The sequence below is a fragment of the Bos indicus genome, chromosome 3, assembly GCF_029378745.1.
Source record: "Bos indicus isolate NIAB-ARS_2022 breed Sahiwal x Tharparkar chromosome 3, NIAB-ARS_B.indTharparkar_mat_pri_1.0, whole genome shotgun sequence".
Lineage (NCBI taxonomy): Eukaryota > Metazoa > Chordata > Mammalia > Artiodactyla > Bovidae > Bos > Bos indicus.
Window position 1 is genome coordinate 24,580,488 of NC_091762.1, and position 21,975 is coordinate 24,602,462.

Here is a 21,975-nt window from a genome sequence, read left to right on the forward strand (position 1 = left end):
AAATCATGTGTCAAAAATGTTTGCCGGGCTCTACTTAGGTGGTTTATTTCCATTTGTTTCACAATCATAGCATGCTATGATAGGGAGATTTCATAGTACTTTGCTCCCAAAAGTACGACAAGACTGTTTTTTAAAAATCTTGCTTTGAGAAGATCTTGAAAAAGTCACAGTTTTAGTGATAAGCAAGGAGCTCTTGGCGTATCACAGAAACAAAATGGGATTTGGGAATCCAGACCTCAGGGGGTTGGATTACTATTGTTTGGAGAGTGTGTGATGATGTCATGGCTCTGCTGAAAGGCAGACTGAATCAGGCTGGGATAGAGATTTGTCGCTCAACTACAGCTCTCACCTTAGATGAGTAGCTCCACTTTTCTATACTTGGAAGAGATCAACATTAGCTTCTGTTTAGTCCAAGGTATAAAATGATATGCTTAGACATGGAAAATCTGGCTATACAACTTTTTAATGTTTTTGATGAAGATGATGACTGGATCAGTGATTGTGGATAAACTAAAGATTATGGGCAGAGGCTTCCCTGTTGTTTGGGAGCTTGGTTCAGTTCTGCGGTGTGTTGAATGTCTTCAGCAGTGAGGGTGAGGAATTGGGGAGGATGGAGAAAAACGACACTTGGCTTCCCATGGGCTTGCAAAGCTGTGATAGATTCTTGCTAGAAATGCTGCCTGGGCTTGAGAGAGGAACACTTTAGGACTGGAAGGAAAGAAAATTAAAGGTGTCGTGAGAGGCGTTGTTCACAGGCCTGGAAACCTGCTCCAGTTAGTGAGGATGGCCGCGAGATGGTCTGGCATTGTGTCCCAGCCTTCTTCCGTCATGTTAATGTCAAGGACTGGTGCCCAAGAGGTCCTGACCTTTGACAGCATTGAAAAACCAGTTGTCAGAGTAAGACATTGTTGTTTTTAACCTTTCTTTATGTATGTATTTAATTAGGGGGTAGAAATCAAAATCCTAGATGTTAAGGGTGAGTGGAAGAAATACGTTTTTAGGCTTGGTTCACAGTATCATTTGACATAAGGAAACTACTAGCTACTCCAAGTTTGGAAAATATTAGGAGATACAATTCTTCTAAAAGTAAATTCTGAAAAATTACAGATCTGCCTCTAGCATTCTCTTTGGTCTGCATCCTCCCTACTCCCCCACCCCCAACCCTGCCCCTTCTTTGAGAATAGAAGACGCAGGAGGAAAGGACCATCTGGCCCAGCATGCCAGCTTTTTATTTGGTTGCTCTCAATCCTACCTTCCTGTTTGCATCAGCCCTCCCCTCTACCCATACTTTAGAAACCAATCAAGGTGTCTCCTAAACTCATTTATTCCCTTTGTTTTAACCGCCTTCTTGGGGTAACCTTTTCCATATGCTTACATCCTTGCCTCACAACAGACTGTTTTTTTTTTTTTTTTTTTAATCCAAAATGGCCTGATTGGGCTTTAGGGAAAACCATTTACTCAAATATACAACAAGGTGTTTCTGAAGATCCCTAACAGCTTTTCATTACTTGTGATGACCAGGATATATAAATGGAGGAAAAGTTGCTGTGTTTAAAAGTAACTGACTGATGGACAGTGATACTGCGTGGTATGGAATTAGAGAATACATTGCTGTTAGCATGGAATCTTTTCCCCCAAGTTGAAAAGTCTAATCTGGGTTTGCAGCTGGAGTCTGTGATGATGATTCTTTCTTAAAATTTGGCCTTTGTTTGTTTTGTTGCCCCAGTTTGGTTTTATTCCCTTCAACACGGTGACATTCACACTCTTTGTATTGCCTCTTGTGGGCCAATTTTCTTCAGCTGTTGCTAGAACTTACTAAAATGCCAGATTTCATGTTGGAAACATGAAACCTGAAAGAAGATCGTAAATCACAAAAACAAACCACACACACACACAAATACCCTGAGTACTGTGCACTGGAGCTTCCCAGCTTTAAGCCTCCTTTTGTTACCCTTCTCCCCACCCCATCGTGCCCCCCACCCTGCCTCCATCTTTTTGAGGCCAGGGGCATGGGGGGAGTCAGCAGTTTCTCACCTAAGGCTCAATTATTTATTTTGCAGATTCCGAGCAGAGCACAGGTTCTGACTCCGAGGTGCTCACTGAGCGGACTTCCTGCTCCTTTGACACTCACGCTGACCTGGGCCCTGGTGCTGCAGGCCCTGTGCCTGCCGCCATGTCTTCCATGGAAGAGATTCAGGTGGAGCTACAATGTGCTGACCTCTGGAAGAGGTTCCATGACATTGGAACCGAGATGATTATCACCAAAGCAGGCAGGTGAGGACAATTCCTTTAATAGCCAGATTCGAAGACCAGGAGAACAAACTTAGGAGCTGTTACGTTTTTCTTTCTATTTATTTGTGGTAGGTGGCCTTGGTGAAGCCAAAGCCACTCCCATTCACTTTTCAGCATCTGGATATCTTGATAAAATGCTTTTTTTGTGTTTATTGGGTTTTGCTGTTTTCCTCCAAGGATCACTCAAACCTAAATCACCTCTACCCTCACAAACATTTTCTGCTTGCAAATGTGTTCCAGCCAGTACTAGAGATCCATGGTACCTAACAGTCAAACAATAGATCGCCAAAGCTAGTGTTACTTCACCAACCAGTGTTTTCAAGAGAAAAAGCTTGCATCTTCTAAGGCATTTAAATCAGCCAGATATTTTTGTAAGAATTTTGTTTTTGGTAAAATTTGGGCTTAGTGCGTGCATTTTTGGAACTCTGCTGATTGATTCATTGTGTTTTACTGTTGGCTTTAAATTATCACTTTAATGGGACCTACTGAAAACTCTTTCAAAACGACTTATGTAGGATGATAAAAGTTTTAAAAACACAGCATTTCTTGAAATAAACACCGTTAATTAAGCTACTTCTTTATTTGTATCTTTACATATGTTCAGAGTTAGGTATCTGTTTTGTGCTAGATATTCAACATGTATTACATTATTTAAACTTCACAGGAGTCCTTTGAGGGAGGATATGATAATCCCATATATAGATGAGGATGCAAAAGCTGGAAGAGGTTAATTAACTTGACTAAGGCCACACAGGTAGTAAAGGACAGCTCAGAATTCTACACAAATCTGTTTGGCTCCAAAACAATTGTCTTAAGTATTTATGTCTGTTCTGCCCTTTGAATTCAAATGAAAATAAATCTGTACTGAATTTTTTAGTGTATAAGAATAGTTCATTGAAATTAAAGCAGTTATAGTGGTTTCATATTTACAGAGTCAGTCCACGTAGTCTCACATCACAGAGACCAAAAAGACTCACCTCACTGATGGTAAACCATGGACATTCAAAGCAAAAGCATGTTTTGACTGGGTCTAGTTCACTTGAATATGCATTTAGAGAAACCTCTCATTAAGATGTTACAAAAAGATGATCTTAAAATGAACCAGAAGTCTTATTCAGTTTCATCCTCCCCTGTAAACCCCCTTCCTTCTTTAAGTTTTAGTAGAGAATAAAGTCATTAAAAAAAAACTTTATTTGGAGGAGCAATTTGAGTAATTGAAGGAGAATTACTTTCAAAATACCTTTCAGAATTATTTTTTAAAAATTGAAGTATAGTTGATTTACAATGTGTTAATTTCTGCTGTTCAGCAAAGTGATTCAGTATATTCACACACCCCCCTGCGCCCCCCTATATATATATATATATATATATATATACACACACAGACATTCTTTTAAATATTCTTTTCCATTATGGTTTATCACAGGGTATTGAATATAGTTCCCTGTGCTATCCAGTAAGACTTCGCCGTTTATTCAGAATTACTTTCAAAAGCCATCTTTTTTTGTTGCTTGAGTTTCATTCTACATTTTGAGATGTTATGACTTGGACAGAAACAGCAATTCAAGGAAGATATTTTTATTCTTTTTCTTAGTGTTTGTTAAGGGCATTAGTTTGGTGAGAGGGGAAATACTACTTTTATTGTCTATCAGATTTTCCAGTTTTCTTTGGGGGGCAGTTTACTTACTACTATTAACATTATGTCTGTGTATTTTAATCACATTTGTTCCTGATATCATTCCCTGTTCCCTACACATCAATGAATTCAGTTTATTCGAACACTTCCTTGACAACTCTCCTGTGATGTCATTTCATGATTTATTCTGCATTGTTTTCTTTTCTGTATCTCTACCTTCACAAATCACTTTGGTCTGAATATATGGGCTTCGAAGGTGGCTCAGTGCTAAAGAACCTGCCTAAAGAACCCACCTGCCCTTACAGGAGATGTGGGTTTACTCCCTGGGTCGGGAAGATCCCCTGGAGAGGAAAATGGCAGCCCATTCCAGTATTCTTGCCTGGGAAACCCCGTGGATAGAGGAGCCATGTAGCCATGGTGGGCTACAGTCCATGGGGTCACAAAAGAGTCAGACATGACTCAGTGACTAAACGACAACAACCTGAATAGATCCAGGCATTCTGAGCACAGACGTGCAGTTTGTTCTTTATTCATATCCCTTTGTTTAGATTTAGAAACTGTACTTGTTGCTCCCGTGTTGAACTGCCTCAGCTATTAATGTTACTGTCAGTAACTCTGCTCAAGTAATTCTGGAACCACTGAGAAACATGCAAAGAAGTGTTTCTCTTCTGTAAATTTTCTTCATTCCCTCCCCATCCCAGAAATTGATTCTTTCCTTTTCTCTTCATTTTTCTTCCTATGTAGTGTCCTTTTCAGTTTTAATTTCAGTTTCCATTGTATTAGTTATGTACGCCTCTCTGTTCTTTTTTCCCCTCTCAGACCTTAGTCACCATCTACTTCTTTTCACATTCCAAACTGTAAACTTGTTGATTCAGAACTACTGTAGTCTACAGAACCCTCAATCTTTGAGTGCACCAACAGAACCTGCATGGTCAGCACCATGGACAGAGGTGTTTGTAGGGATTAATGGGTTTGGAAGTCAAAAAAATTGACCTAAATTTAGGCATAAAATGAAAACTCATCTCCTTTTGTGAATATGAAAGATTAATTTTTCCTTGGGTGTTATGACGTTGCTTGATATTCTGTGCTAAAATACTGACAAAAAGAAAAAGCAACTTTGGTAAGATTTTAATGAGAGAATTCAAATATCAGCATAGAATTGAAAGCAGGAGTCACTGTGAGTATTGTTTAGTTCTTTTCCTTTGTTTTATAGATGGTGAATTTAAATGACTTCTCCAGAGCCATATAGCTCATTCATTTTAGAACTTAAGTTCTAAAGAACTGGAAAAAGACAGGTAGCATCTCCACTCAAGGTCATATAAATGTTGGACAAAACAGGTATTGAGTTTAAAACCATCTGACCCTTTTTCTTGAAGTCATCAGGAAATAATTTCATCTCTTTTAGTGTAGCGTAGCCCTCTGTTGCTGGCTGACAGAAACCACATTTTCTTATCTCAGGTAGTAAGAGAGAGGATTTTTCCACCCCCAGAAAGATGTTCTCCAAACATTTATATAGACAGGGCAATCATAAGTCACTGTTATTAAGAAGGGAATTAATGATCTATACATACATGTATATACCAAGGTTCCCAAATTTTTGGAAAGAGTTAATGTGAATCAAAGTGCCTCACCTACAGTGAATGATAGATTTAGTCATTGTGAGCAGCCCACAATAAAATTTCATTAGCTCGCCATAATACTAAAATAGAAGACTTTCTAATTAAACTTTAAGAATAGAGAAAGAAAATCTAAAACTGAAATACCAATAGAAGCTTCTGAAAGTTATAAAGTGAAAAAGAATTGGTAATACTGACATTATTCTTTGCAAATATTTAAGAAGCAGCCACCATCCCTATTGAAGATCTATGGTCACTCTTGTGCTTTAACCTCAAACAAGATTATGATGTCACCAACCTATAACCAGAGGACTTTTGTTTTCTGAGTAATTTTTGATGAGTAGTAGAGTGTGTGACTAGCACAGAAAGCCCCTCATGTAAACAACCAATGCACATTTGTGAGATGACTGTCTGGGGTCAGGGTATGGTCTATGGCTGTGAAATGGAGCAAAGCCAATTAGGCCATATGTGGATCAAGCCTGTGACCTTGACCTCATTAGCACCGTGCTCTGCCCAGTTCAACTAACTGGCCCCAGATGGTTAAACTTAATGCAGCATTTTGTGTACAAGTACCCTAGAGCACATTCAGGGCAATCCACATTTTTTAAAAAACTGAACACTTTTTATGTCTGGCTCCTAAATGAATGACATGCAAAATAGCCTGATGTTTTTCTTCTTTCTTATGGTTAAAGAAGAATGGCAAATTTTATTTTAGTCTCCTTGAAACTCAATACCTCTTTGGGACTGCTCCCTCTCCTCCTCTTCAATTATGAGAGTAGTTGTAAAGTGCCATATCCTGACCTCGCTTGCTTTGGCAAGTTTAACAAGCCATTGTGGTGGAAACAAGGTATTGCCCAGAGGCCACTAGAATTCATTTGGTATTTGCTTCTTATTCCACAGGGTCCTTCCTCTGACACACACGTTGACAGCCTGAGAACTTGCAGAAATTTTTCTACAGTTTTATGTGTTAAAAAAAAAAAAAAAAAAAAAACCGTTGGTGGTCCTTTGTTTGAGAACTGGTAGCACCTTCCTTCTTTTTTTCTTTTCTTAAGATATTATTTTTAGAGTGGTCATTTTCAAGTAGACAATCAAAAAGTACTTCATGATCACTGCAATTAACTGTGATAAGCTACTTAGGGAATAAGAATATAAGTTATTCAAGTGTATTAAGTATAAAAGTGTATTTAAAGATGTTTTAGGGAATTCCATGGCTGTCCAGTGGTTAGGAGATGCTTCCACTGCTGCTGCTGCTGCTAAGTCACTTCAGTCGTGTCCAAATCTGTGCGACCCCATAGATGGCAGCCCACCAGGCTCTCCCGTCCCTGGGATTCTCAAGGCAAGAACACTCAGGCAGCCCAATTCAATCCCTGTTTGAGGAACTAAGATCCTGCAAGCTGCATGGTGCAGCCAAAAAAAAAGAGACGAAGAATGTTACAGTCTAATAGGGAATGTATATACATGCACTTTATCTATCTCTTGTCTCTCCATCTGTCTCACATTAAAGATTAATGTAAAGCATGCTATGGTATAAGATCTTTGAGTGTATGAATAATCAAACAGTTCAATTTAAGTTCAGAAGAGGTGTTATTTCAGCAGTATACATCCTCAGGATATTTGATAGTGATAATTTTCAAATTGAAAAAAAACAGCCAACTTTGAGAATTAAAGGATATGGGATTTCGACGTGCTTCCTATTAAGAAGAGACTCATCAAGTGTTTACTCTTGCTACTTCTTCCCCTCTGATTGCTGAGCTTCCTGCCTTGTTTCCCATTATAGGAGGATGTTTCCTGCCATGAGAGTGAAAATCACTGGCCTGGATCCACACCAGCAGTACTACATAGCAATGGACATTGTACCTGTGGACAATAAAAGATACAGGTAATGATGACTGGCATGTGGAATTGTGGGCATCACCAGCACCCAGGATGTTGTGTAAACTCATTAGATGACACATTTTAACAGTGGACTGCAAAGAGTTGACTCACTGGAAAAGACTCTGATGCTGGGAGGGACTGGGGGCAGGAGGAGAAGGGGACGACAGAGGATGAGATGTCTGGATGGCATCACTGACTCGATGGACGTGAGTCTGAGTGAACTCCGGGAGTTGGTGATGGACAGGGAGGCCTGGCGTGCTGCGATTCATGGGGTCGCAAAGAGTCAGACACGACTGAGCAACTGAACTGAACTGTACAATGTACTGGGTGGGGAACAAGGATAGAGGATATGCCAATGGCCTGTGGCAGAACATCAGACAGGAGAGAGGCAGGGAGTCAGAACCAGTAATGGTTTGGTCTGGATCCTCCTAACATTTCTATAAAGACTGGGATTATATAGGGACTTCCCTGGCAGACCAGTGGTTCAGACTCTAAGCTTCCTCTGCAGGGGGCATATCTGGTCAGGGAACTGAGATTCTGCATGCTGCGTGGCACAGCCAAAAAAACAAAGATAAATACTTTTTTTTAAAAGTGGGATTGCGTAGTGTATGCCAGGGTAGCAAAAATCAAATGGATCTTAAGTCTAAAACTAATTCAGTTAACACTGAAAGTGATTAATGTGTTGAATGATTTGGTTTATGAAATACTAGGTGAGCTGAGATGATTTATTTTGAAAAGTGGTCAGAGAAGTGCATTAATACAGTATATTCAATTATATACGTGGTGGATTATCCTGTTGTTGATGGAGGGGAAGAATGGGAGAATTGGGTAAGGCCTCAGAAGAATATCTATTTAGGGGAATTATTGGTAGTTAATATGGATTATGAACAAGTTTGCTAAATAACCTTCCTTCAGAGCCATTAAAAGGCAACATAGTCTCCACGTGTATCACTCATAGTTCTTGTCGTAAACAGGTTGTGGCTTAATTGATCTCCTGAGTTCTCAATCAAATCAGTGAGTCATGGCTCATTTTTGAGATATTTCAGAACTTGGCCCTAAGCCCATGAATTTGGAGGTTAGAGGTGAATAGAGAAGTTCATTACTTGTATGTTAGAGGGAGTGCTGGTTAAGAAAAAAGTGGTCTTGATGTTGGACTTAGTAGGGGAGATGCTCCTTTCTTTAAAAACTTCCTTCATTTCAGTGAAAATGGAGACCGCTGTCTTAGTGCAGCCATTCCCAGAAACACCAGGACTTCCCAGTTAGTTTTCTTTGATTAACCTAGTCTCATTCCAGTGACTTTGTGGGAAAATAATGTGGATGTTCAAAACTAAGTTTTCATCAAAATGCTTCAAAATGCAGAGTCTTAGCTAAGAAATGGTTAACAAGTGAGAGGCTTGGAAGGTCTGTGCACATGGCTGTGTTTTATAGGACAATATGGAAGATGTTTTTAATAAGGAACCAAACCCTGAGCAAGTGGCCAATGGATTATATGGTTTGCATTTGAAAGGTGAAAGGTTGCAGTAAAATACCTTTTCCATAGCTAAACACGTGGGTTCAGGATGCCTGTGTGCACACAGGGGTGCAAGGCAAGGAGAGGAAGAAGAAAGAAAAGGAACTGTGAGAATGTTTTCCTTGTGAGAGCTGTGGCTTTGATCATTAACCACAACACTTTTCTGCCCTCCCCCACCCATCTTGTTTCCCATTTCCATCTCTATTTCATTTTCCCTGGTTATCCACCCTTCCCTTTTGCTCCTTTGTATTCTCTGTTTAATCCTCCCTCCTCCATTTTTTTTCTCATTTGTGTCTCCTCCCTCCTGTCCCTAATTGTTTCCTGGGTCTCTGCTCCTCCCCTGCATCTGTCTCTGAATTCTCCTCTCTCCCTCTCTGTCTCAGATATGTGTATCACAGCTCCAAGTGGATGGTGGCTGGCAACGCTGATTCCCCCGTGCCCCCAAGAGTTTATATACACCCTGATTCTCTAGCTTCTGGAGATACTTGGATGAGACAGGTGGTCAGTTTTGACAAACTCAAGCTGACCAACAATGAATTGGATGATCAAGGACATGTGAGTCAAATAACCCCATCTCCTCTACCTTCCTCTTTCCCTTTTTTTCCTCTAGAACTGACTAGTCCCAGGAGGTTTCAAATGGGTAAAAAAGAATCTCTATGCTATTTTGAGTCATTTTAAGTAATTAAGCAAGCATGAAAGTTTTTTTTTTTTCCTCTTGTGAAATTACATTTATTACACATCTAACATTTAGCAACTGTCTGTTATGTATCAGACTGTGTTTATCAGACAGAGTTCTTGTGCTCCAGGAACTCACTGTCAAGTCAGGAGAATTCAGACAGAAACACAGGACGCATTTCAAAATGCTGAAATAAATCATATCGTTTAGTAGAATAATTCTTATTATTCGTACCATATAATTCATATTATCCTCTGAGGGCAATAAACTCAGAGAAACTCTTGTAGGGGCATTTCTGGCTGATTGGTCAAGAAATTTATGAATTTATAAGAGAAGTCTAGGTCTTAAGGCTGCTGCTGCTGCTGCTAAATCACTTCAGTCGTGTCCGACTCTGTGCGACCCCATAGATGGCAGCCCACCAGGCTCCCCCGTCCGCTGGCCAGGTGTAATTGGTGCCCCTGATTTAATTTTGGCGGTTAACACACTGAATTTTCACTGAATGCCAGAATCCGCACTGGATGCTATGCATGAAGACTGAAGAAACGAAAATCATGGCTCCTATCTTTAGGGAAATGGTAACTTTCTGAGGAAGAGAGAACACCCATATCCCCTTAGCTCTCCCATAACATGAGAGAATGTCCATAAAATCAATAACAAAGTTCAAATAATGGCTTGTAAAATTTAAAGACAGAGGAGCCCATCCTGAAAATGTGAAGCAGGAAGGAACAGCCATCACACAGCAGGGGTTCTGAGACCTTTTAGTGGAGTGGAGTCTACTGGTATCAGATCCAATTCGCTCAATATTTATCCAAATGAAGAAGACACATTGCACTCACCACCTATGATTGAGATCCTCTGCTACGGGTTCTGTGTGATGTGATGCTCCAGTCACTTAGTCCTTCCAGCCATGGGCAAGTACACTGATTTCCAGTTTCCTGTATGTCTCACCTCCAATCTGTGTTTTCCTATAATGCTTTTATCCTGTAATTTGTTTGCATAAGAACTAGCAAAGATGTAGGGATCTTAGAGGCAACCCTGGAGTAATGTGTCCCCTTCTCATTTCAGATCATTCTTCACTCTATGCACAAATACCAGCCTCGAGTACACGTGATTCGCAAGGATTTCAGCAGTGACCTTTCACCCACCAAACCCGTCCCTGTTGGGGATGGAGTGAAGACATTCAACTTTCCTGAGACAGTGTTCACTACCGTCACAGCCTATCAGAACCAGCAGGTACGAGGCTGCCTTTGAGAGTCGCCTGCTGCAGCTGCCTTTAATGGAGTTTATTCATCCTTTTGTAAGAACTGCTTAGTCCTTCTCCATGGCACTGAAATGCTGGAGTGAGAGCCACCAGGCTGGTGGCGCACAGACAGCACTGGTGATGACAAGGCGATAATGCCTGGTAGCAGCTGTCAGAGTCTAGATTTAGATCAGAGACAAGATCTTTGACCAAGAGGACCAAACCTAAGTCATTTTCAGGTCTCTCTGTACTTGTACGCTTGTTTCATGATCTCTACTACATCCTGGCAAATGTTCCTCATCACTTGAAATTCCTGAGGTTTGATTCATTCTTTCCCTTTTATCCTCTCCGGGGAGCCCTCCATCAGGCTACATCAAAGTCATCAAGCCTCTCAGACTCTATGTCAGACTCACCACTTCCATTTATACTTTCAGAGGTAGTTGGCTTGTGCTCACCAGCCACACCCTAAGATCTGTATGATTTGATGTCAGTAATATATTCATTCATTCTGTTAATATTTATTGAGAACTTATAATAGTCTCAGCTTAGCAGATTAAGACTCATTTCTTAATCTCATTTCTCCCTAAGCAAAGAAGAGTTTAAGTTGAGTGAAAGACACATAAATACATAATGATAATACAGTGGAATAACAGAGATGTGGACAGGGTGTTTTTTTTGTATTGGTTTGGTTTGTTTGTTTTTTTTTTTCTTTGGTGTGGGAAATGAGGGAAGTTTTCCTGGAAGAACTGAAGCTTTTTCTGTTGTTGAAACACACATAGAAATTAGCTAGTTGGTGGGGGAGAGGAAGAGAGAGGCCAAGTCTAGGATTACTGTGGGCATTTCTAAAAAACATTCTTTTTTTTTTTTTTTTTAAGAGAATGACTTGATGGATTTACAAGTTGTCTCACTTTATGCAGTTCTCTAAAAGTTACATATGAATCTCATTTTGTAAGTTAGATTGTATTTCACATTTTGGTAAATTGTCTAATTAATAGGATCCTGCAGTGAATTCTTTTCCAAAACAAAGGTTTTTTTGCTTGTTTATTTTACTTGAAACTCTGCATACTTTTGTTTTGGGCCTGCTTGGAGCAAAATGGACTTATACTGTAGAACTCAATACCTTTTATATTGGACACTGTGCTCTAAGAAAGAAAGAAATAGGAAAGCTTCATTCCCTAAATATTTATTGAGGGCTTACTATGTGCCAGGCAGGTGAAGGTATGTTACACAATCTTCAGTTCATATTGAAACTTTTTCTACCTTTCATAGTACATCCTGGTAAGATTCCTTGGATACTTTTTATCTTAGGGGAATTTGATACACAACAATCCCTTAGTCGGACAAAGGTTAAGTGCTATATGGTTGTTGCACTTTCTCAGCAGCTGTAAAGTGTTCCCAACTTCAGACTTTTCTCTTAGATGCTGTATTTGATCTCAGTTGGAGAAGGCAATGGCACCCCACTCCAGTACTCTTGCCTGGAAAATCCCATGGCCGGAGGAGCCTGGTAGGCTGCAGTCCATGAGGTCGCTAAGAGTCGGACACGACTGAGCGACTTCACTTTCACTTTTCACTTTCATGCGTTGGAGAAGGAAATGGCAACCCGCTCCATTGTTCTTGCCTGGAGAATCCCAGGGACGGGGGAGCCTGGTGGGCTGCCGTCTATGGGGTCGCACAGAGTCGGCCACGACTGAAGTGACTTAGCAGCAGCAGCAGCAGCAGCAGCAGCAGAAGGGCTTTACTTTGTGATGAGCGCTATTTAAAATTGTTTAAACTCTCTCAAACCCCTCAGATAGTAAAATTGCAGAGGCCATGGGGGGTTCTTACAAAAAAACTTTAATAATCAAGATTTCTTAAGCTCTGATATAAGATAGAGCAGCAGTATCAACATGACTTTTGGAGCAGTTGGGACTTTGGGATTAATTGTATTACAGAAGAGGGGAAATATAAGTTCTTTGAATAATTGCACTTTTTCCAAGACTACACCAGCCATCATTTTAATTATTACTTTCTCGTGCAGGTGGAGAGATGTGGCAATAAATATGACTCTAGAATGTAGCTTGTAGAGCAAAGTAGAACACTGTTGAATGACCCTTCCACTGCCTCACTGAGATCCATTCTAGATGCTAGGAGAGTCAGTACTGTAACCCAAGCTAAAGCTAAAACTCTACAACTCACCAGACAAAGAAAACCAAGCATGAGCATGAAATCTCTTTCAGTTCCTTTGCATTTCATAGACAATGTTCCAGCATCTGAGTACATTCTACTCATATAAATATTTTGCCTATATCTGGACTTGAAAGAGAAAGTGAACTTTGCTCAGTCGTTTCTGACTCTTTGTGACCCCATGGACTGTAGCCTGCCTTGCTCCTCTGTCCATGGAATTCTCCAGGTCAGAATGCTGGAATGGGTAGCCATTCCCTTCTCCAGGGGATTTCCCCAACCCAGGAATCAAACCTGAGTCTCCTGTATTGCAGGCAGATTCTTTACCAACTGAGGCACCAGGGTAGCCCACATATGGACTTGAATAGGGGCAATGGTAGTTTGGCGGGGGTAGGATGCTATGACTAAGATCATGGGATTTGGTAGTAGACCTATCTGTTTGGTTTCTACCTTTTTATTGGCAAATTGTGTGACCTTGGGCAAGGTCAAACAATTTGTGTTTTCCTCTCATCTTGTGTTTCCTGGCCTGAAAGTGTCCTGACCTTACTAGGACTACATGAGGGGACATGTACTGTCACTGACATAAACCTGGCATCTGATTAATAGTAGTCAGCCTATATTGCTAAATGCCTGGGTCTGCACAGGCATGAAAGATAATGGGGGAATAGAGGCAATTTTAAAGAATAAATTTCTTATTAAGGAGAAAGAGGATTCTTGGGGACTGGAGGAGGTACGTGGGCTCTCGAAGGAATTATATTCAATAGGTAACTACTTTGATCTCTCTGTTCTCATGTCACATTGGTGAATTCATGATGTGCTGACATTCAAAATAGATGAGTCATACTCAATTCCACCCATTTTAAAATCCAGATAACGGCTTTTGCCTGTTTAACAAGCCTCCATTCCCTGGATAAATCAATAAGCATGATTGTTTAACCTTCCCTTTGGCTGTGTAGATATGATTTAATATAACACAGTGCCTTCTAATAAAGCAAACTAACCTTGGCTCTCTCCCCCAGGAATCTAGAGGGCTGCATCCTATAAGGCAGATCTGTTATGTACAATAATTTTCAAACTTGTCGTGAGGATGCCGGGTAGCATAAACTGTTCTCTTCTGTGAGCTGCATTCAGTGATTACTGTGTTTTTATTTCCTCAGCCTTCTAGATTGAGAACAAATAATACCTTAAAGCAAAGTTGTTTACTTCATATTTTTTTTTAAGGAAAGGGTTAGGGAGGGCTATGAGTAAGGAAAGAGCAAAGAGTCAGGGATAGATTCTCATTGTTCTCGGGGACTTGTCCGGAGGAGCACACAGCAGGAAGGACAGTAGAGGGGATGGAATTGAAGTGAACTGTTGTCCAGCCTTCCTAGGGAAAGGCAGTGCATTGTTCCACATACAGCAAAGGGCTAGACATTTGCAGACCTGGATTTTAGTCCTACATTTTCCACTAGCTTCCCTGTGTCACTTTGAGCAAGTTATTTTGTCTTTTGGGGCTTCAATGTGTTATTAAAATGTCATTTATTTTAAGAAATAGTGATGGCAGGAAGAGATAGTGGGGAGCTATTTGGTAGAATAAAAAATTGCAATATCAATATTGATCCTTCACATGGTGGAAGGGGAGGATTTGGAATTAGCCTGTGGCATTTTGAAGCCCTGAAACCACTAATTAGGAGGAAGGACCCTTCCATCTCCATGGTGCTGGTGGTTTTGTCACTAAGTCATGTCCAACTCCTGCAACCCCATGGACTGTAGCCCGCCAGACTCCTCTGTCCATGGATTACCCAGGCAAGAATACTGGAGTGGGTTGCCATTTTCTCCTCCAGGGGATCTTCCCAGTCCAGGGATTGAACCCATGTCTCCTGCATTGCAGGCAGATTCTTTACTGACTGTGCCACCGGGGATGCCCTAAAACTGAAACCACTAATTAGAAGGAAAGACTCTTCCATCTCCATAATTCTAAGCTATTTATAGTCCATGCAGGGCTGACTACATGCTTGGAACATGACTGAATATATAATTAGCCAACATACCTCTACTACCAGGTTCCTGAAGTATCTGTGATTCTGCTTCTTTGCATAAAAATAGGAGTGGCATGTGAAGAAAGAGTTTCTTTTTTCATGAAATAATTGATGCTTTTCTTGCCCATACTCTCTACTGACTGACACATAGACTCCCAGGGCTGCTAACATACTGAAGTTATTATTGCTGTTATTTGCTCTTGGAGTGCCAACTTGGCAGGCCCATGGCAGAGAGAAAAGTACACGATGCCCAGACTCTCATCGAGAAGGACAAGAGGGTAGAAGTGGGAATAAAGGTGATTCTACCCTTAATGCTTTTTCTTGGAAGAAGCTAATGCCAATATATGTCCTCATGGAATTAGCAGGAAATTTCCATGGCAGAGTCTTTGTCCTCTCTAAGGGAAAAAGACTGCTAGACCTTGATTTTTTTTTTTCCCTCCAAATAGGAAACTATATTTCAAAATGGCACAGCCCTGTCTTCCTCAGGTCACACAGTCTTATTTCTTGATGAGAATTGGCTACATGAAACCACAGCCAGGCCAGGCTTGTGTAAGCAAATCCAATAGGATTTCTGAGCCACTCATTATACCCCAAACTACTGAGCCAGTTTTGCCTTAACTTTGCAAATTAGTATAGAATTTTTGTTCATATTGGATTAAAATTTTTTTATCCTTATGGAATACTTTTCAAGCAATCTGGTAAAAAAAATAAGAGTATGTTGATGAGGGAAGTCCCTTTGAGCCTTGGTCTGGTGAAATTATACTGAGGATATTCAGATTTTCTTTGTAGGTTGTGTTCTTTATGTCTGCACTGTGCATGGTGAGGTATACCTGATTTATTAACTGCATCTATGTTACTAGGCAAAACAGTGAGGGAAAATGATTAAAATGAATAGTGGCAAGCCATAACCACCCCCTTACGTGCCATTGTCTTCAATAACTCAGACTACACAAATCAGTATAAGGTTATGGAAAGAAAATCAGTGAAGAAAAATGTTTCCATAACCCCTGTATTTTCCACGTTGCCTCATTATCATTGGACCAAGTTTGAACACAACTGCTGTAGAATAGCTTTAGTTACAACGGAAGTTACTAATAGACCTTGTTCTGATGGGAAAGGCATTTAAGATTTTTGTCTGTAATCCCTATAGTGAAAGCAAAAAGGATTGGTGGAGTTGTTTGGTCTATATTCTCTAAGGTTTATTATGGCTTTGGGACTGGTGATTTCTGTTTCACCAATGAATGAAATTCATTCACTCCCTCACTCTATGCATTCATTGAACACAAATAGCATGTCATCCTGGCTGGCTGTGGCTGTATGCATGCTCAATCATGTCTGACTCTTTGTGACCCTGTGGACTGTAGACCACCAGGCTCCTCTGTCCATGGGATTATCCAGGCAAGAATACTGGAGTGGGTTGCCATTTCCTCCTCCAGGGGATCTTCCTAACCAGGGATTGAACCCACATCTATATTTACATATATCTATCTATAATATATAGATATATATTTTCCTCCCAAATCTTTATGGATGCTGTTGTAAATAGTAAAATATATCTTTAATATTGTTGAAAATAAATTTCATTTTATTTAATTGTAACCTGCATATTATAATGTTAGGCTAAGTGCAAATTTTGATTTACTACTACAATCGATGGGAGATAAACTAGCTATGAGAAAAATATAAGATAATATATCAATTCTTCAATATCCCTTTTAAATAATTGATTTATGTGGGAAAAAACCCAAATAAATTATATATAATTTGGAAAAAATAAAGAGAGTGTAGTTAAGAGAGTGGCAGAAGAACCCTATATTGGAGGGGTAATCAAGGAAGACCTCTCTCAGGAGGTTAACATTTGGATTGAGACTTAGGGTGAGGAGGCAGTTATATGAAGAGTAGAGAAGAAAACATTTTAGTCTGGGGATAGAATGGGTTTCCCTGGTAGCTCAGATGGTAAGGAATCTGCCCGAAATGAGGGAAACCCAGGTACAATTCCTGGGTTGGGAAGATCCCCTGGAGAAGGGCGTGGCAATGGCAGTCCACGCCAGTATTCTTGCCAGAATCCCATGGACAGAGGAGCCTGGTGGGCTATAGTCCATGGGGTTGCAAAGAGTTGGACACAACTGGAACGACTAAGCACAGCACAGAATGCATGTGAGGGGTCTGAGCAGGGAAAGAGCTTGACACGTTCCAACTCTGAGAGCAGCTCGGTTTGCCTGGAGCCTGTGGACCAGAGTTAGGGGAGGGTGGGGAGGGATGGAGAGGCAGGCAGGAGCCAGGGCATGCTGACCCTGCAAGGCCAGGCAGAGCTTGGATTGAATTCTGAGTCCAGTGGTAAGCACTGAAAGAATGACATGGTCTGACTATGTGTTAACAAAGATCACTTTGGTTGCTGAGGGAAGAGAAGAGATTGGACAGGGACATAAGAGACGTAGGTTCAATCCCTGGGTCAGGAAGATCCCCTGGAGGAGGGCATGGCAACCCACTCCAGTATTTTTGCCTAAGGAATTCCCATGCACAGAGGAGCCTAGCGGGCTACAGTCCATAGGGTTGCAAAGAGTCAGACATGACTGAGGTGACTTAGCACACAAGAGTGGAAGAGGAGAGATTAGTTTGAAGGGAATTTAGAGTAGTTTAGTCAAAAGACAACAGTGACCTGGTCTAACTAAGATGGGAAGGCAGAGGTCGGCAGTCCTATTTGATCATAATAAATAAATAATATTAAGGGTACGGCTGATCATGAAGTATTCAAACGAACCTCCCCTGCTACTCCAGATGTACAGTGCATGGGCAGGGATGGGTGCAGTGGGGTTTATGAGTCCTCTTTGTGGTTGCTTGGGGGCCCGTGTGCTGTCCTCTGGTCCTCACTGGCCTCTGCCGGGGGTGTGGCCTGGGGCCAGGTCTGGGCTGATCCTTGGGTTCCTTGTGTTGATATGCTGTACCAACAGGAGACCGTTCAACTTGTGCTTTTGTGTTCCTGCCTCAGTCAGACCTCCCGGGCTTCCCTGGATAGCTCGGCTCCACCTCAGGTTTCATCTAGGTCCTCTGGCTCTTGTCTGGACTGTAGCACCGCTGTGTCAAGGTCACCCTGCCTTCTCCTCTGAGACCCTGACCCACTGCAGAAGGGCCATGGAAGGCTCGGGAATCCTAACTCAGGCCTCTTCTGTATTTGTGCTGGTGCAGCCACCCCATGTGTATCTGGAGGTGACCTGCCGGTGTGCCTCTGAGTCTCCCCAGCCCTGCCCCTGGATTTTTTTGAGTAGAGAGCAAAAGCGCATGTAAACCTAACTACTTGCTTTTCTTTTGTCTGTCACCTCTTTTCTCATGTCCCCCTGGAGTAGAAAGGGAGGATTTTTTTTACTTCTTTTTCTACCTGATGAAAATTCATCTCATGTCACACCTTTCCTTATATAGGACAGCAAGCTGTCATTTGCATCCCTTTCTATACTGTATCTGGAGAAGGAAATGGCAACTTACTCCAGTACTCTTGCCTGGAGAATCCCATGGACAGAGAAGCCTGGTGGGCTATGGTCCATATGGTCTCAGAGAGTCAGACACAACTGAAGCGACTTAGCATCCACTATACTGAATCTACTAGGTGGCTCTTGATATGGGAACTATGGGATTATCGATGTTGTGAATACATTGATTTACTCCTCCAAAATACTGTCCATGTTAACCTTGATATTTGTGTGTGCACGCACGCTTAGTCATGTCTGAATGTTTGTGACCCCTTCAAGCTCCTTTGTCCATGAGATTCTCCAGGCAAGAATACTGGAGTGGGTTGCCATTTCCTCCCCCAGGGGATCTTCCTGACCCAGGGATAGAACCCACATATCCTGAGCTGGCAGGCAGATTCTTTACCTCTGAACCACCTGGGAAACTCACCCATAGCCAAAGTTGTTGGCATAAGCATTAATTGGGGTTGTACTTTGGTGTGGACAGCTAATATTGCTCTCTTCTGCCTACAGGGTAACTAAATGTCTGCAGGGTAGTAAAGGCTTTTCATGATGTGGCCTGAGGTCAACCTCTCAGTTTTCTCTCTCACGTTCTCTTCTTGTACCTTGTGCTCTGGTTACATCAGACTCTTCAGTGTTTCTTAAAAAGGTTTCATTCTGGAACTTCTCTGGTGGTCTGCTGGTTGAGAATCTGCCTTCCAGTGCAGGGGATGTAGGTTTGGTTCCCAATCAAGGATCTATGATCCCACATGCCACAGAGCGACTAGGTGTATGCACGACTAGAAAGTCCGCACACCGCAACAAAGATCCCACATGATGCAGCTGAGACCAGTGCAGCCAAAACAAACGCTTCGTTCTTTCCCACTTCAGTTCTATGACTTACGTAAGAGCTTTCTTCTTAAATGCTTCCCTTGTTCCTTTCTCCCCTTTTTGCAGATTTCATTAAAATCCCATGCATCCTTCCCAGCTTGGCTTACATGCTTCCTCTAAGGTGAAACCTAGGAGCCCTTCTGCTAGCTTGAAGCAATTATTACTTCCTCTAAACTCTTATGGCACTTTGCCTTTATTCAAAACCTTATAACTTTTTGTTTTATGTTGTAATTATTAATACATATATATATCTTCTTTTTTCTCCTTGAAGATAAGCTTTATTGGGGAAGGCACAGATGATACACAGTACTGACTGTCCACCACTCTGCAATTGCAACCGGTCACATGGTTTTGCACACAAATGTAATGCAATGTGTATGCTCACTCGTGTCTGATTCTTTGCAGCCCCATGGACTGTAGCCCATCAGACTCCTTTGTCCATGGGATTTCCCAGGCAATAACACTGGAGTGGGTTGCCATTTCCTTCTCCAGGGGATCTTCCTGACTCAGGGATCAAACCTGTGTCTCTTACATCTCCTGCATTGGCAGGCGGATTCTTTACCACTGCACCACCTGGAAAACCCTTGATAATAAATGAGTAAGGAGTAGCACCATCACTCTCTTCATAAAACTCTCTAAATCCCACATTAAAAACTGAAACAAGTAGAAAAGTGTTGTATTTCCTAACATTTGGTGGTATTTGTCTATTAAATCCCCATGCAGACTCCTTGGCCTGAGATACAGGGAACTGTGGGAAACAGGTTTTCAACCGTTTCTCCCAGGCCCATAAAATAGAACGTCATTATATTTGCAGGGGTCTGTGCCCCCAAAACACAGCAGCGCAATCATATATCACAAGCCGCTATCATAAGTGAGTCGGACAGGATAAGCCAACTTGAAAGAGAATATAAAATATTATAACTCCAACTTGAAAAGAAAATATGGTGTGTGGTTTATTGCTATGGATTATGGAGGAAGAAAACTGATTTTAAGTCAAAAACAGAAAAGCAGTGACAGTCTTAAAAGTCAATACAGTACTCACAGGGCAGACACTAGACTTTAGAAAGCCGAAGCTCTGGGTTCCTGCTCTGGTCTATAAAATAGATGTGCAATTGCTTTTGCTTCATTATTAGTGCTACGTTATTAGTGCCACTCCGAAGCAAAGAATGTTTAAGGGGAAAAAAATAAACTTTGGTACTTTCAAGGCAGAGTCTCTTTTTCAGAATCTCACTTTGTATTTTCAAGACCTTCAGACTGTGGCTTTAGGAAATTCTGTTGTGACAAAGGGAGACAGAAGAGGGACCTGGAAAGATTTGCAATGTTAAGAAACACTGATTAGACGTCCTAGTGATAAGTTCTGCTGGGATCAGAAATGGGAAGATGTCCCTAAGTCTGTTCCCTATGTCTGCATCTCCATTCCTTCCCTACAGATGGGCTCATCAGTACTATTTTTCTAGATTCCATATATATATATGCATTACTATACGGTATTTGTATTTCTCTTTCTGACTTACTTCAGTCTGTATAACAGGCTCTAGGTTCATCCACCTCAGTTCAACTGACTTAAATTCATTCTTTGACCACCTAGAGGGGTGGGATGGGAGGGGGACAGGAGGCTCAAGAGGGAGGGGATATATATATATATAACTATGACTGATTCATGTTGTTGTAAAGCTGAAACCAGCACAACATTGTAAAGAAATTATCCTCCAGTTAAAAAATAAATGAATGAATTTTAAAATTCATTTTAAAAATAAATGAATTTTAAAAAGGTAAAAAAAAGAAATGGAAAGATGATCTTAAAAATGAAATTTCCTTAATTCTAGAATTACCATTGAGGATGACTTTCCTCCTTTCCTGAGCTTCCTAGGCCCCACCTCTAAGTCTCTGTTGTTTGAATGTAGTGAGTCATTACCATCCAGTTCAGACAGAAGATATCAAAATGCCTCCCATGACAAAGGTTAAAGGCAGAAACACAAGAGCGCAGATGGAATTTGTTGGTCAGGCCTGTTCTGGTCTGAAGGCAATAGGGTATTATATACCGAGGCAGAATGGGAGGGGATGAAGATAGAAGGCAGTTGAGGGGGAATCTTGTGCTGAGTGGTGGTTGAACCAGATGACTCCTAAAGACCCATCCAACTTGGGTTACAATTGTTTGCACTGGATTTGCTCAGCCTTAGGAAGCTGCTTCTTTGTTTCTTTTGATTAACTTATGGGACTTAAGAGACTGGGTAGATGCCCTGCATCCTGCCTCATCCCGTCCTCCATTTCTAGATTTTTCTTTGGGTGCAGCCTTGACAAAAGTCTAGCTACTTTTTTGTGTTGTCTACAAGATCATTTTAGGTCATATCAGATGAGCCATACACAAAGGCAAAAAATGCACAGCTTAAGTGGGACAGGAAATGCAGGCAATTATTTGGTTCTGTCAGGCTGAGGCAGGTTGTCTGGTGGTCTAATTGCACCTGATTGGATTGACTAAATCCATTCAGTCATTCTTCACTCACTTGCTCACTCATTCATTTACTCATTCATTCAACAAGCACTTTTCAGGTACTTCCTGTGTGTCTTGTATCTGACCATTGTCCGGTTTTCCATTTGGATACCTTTGTTTGTCTGGGCAA

At 41.2% G+C, this 21,975-nt stretch overlaps 1 protein-coding gene across 3 annotated transcripts in view; it reads left to right on the forward strand.

Annotated features, from left to right (window-relative positions):
- Positions 1-21,975, forward strand: part of TBX15 (T-box transcription factor 15) — a 125,711-nt gene that overhangs the window by 72,597 nt on the left and 31,139 nt on the right. For all 3 annotated transcript variants that reach the window (XM_019956722.2, XM_070785823.1, XM_019956721.2), the window contains exons 2-5: positions 2,061-2,274; positions 7,322-7,423; positions 9,313-9,484; positions 10,671-10,838. In XM_019956722.2, coding sequence (XP_019812281.1) covers positions 2,174-2,274; positions 7,322-7,423; positions 9,313-9,484; positions 10,671-10,838 — 543 coding nt within the window. In that variant the 5' untranslated portion in view covers positions 2,061-2,173. The remainder of the gene's footprint in view (positions 1-2,060; positions 2,275-7,321; positions 7,424-9,312; positions 9,485-10,670; positions 10,839-21,975) is intronic.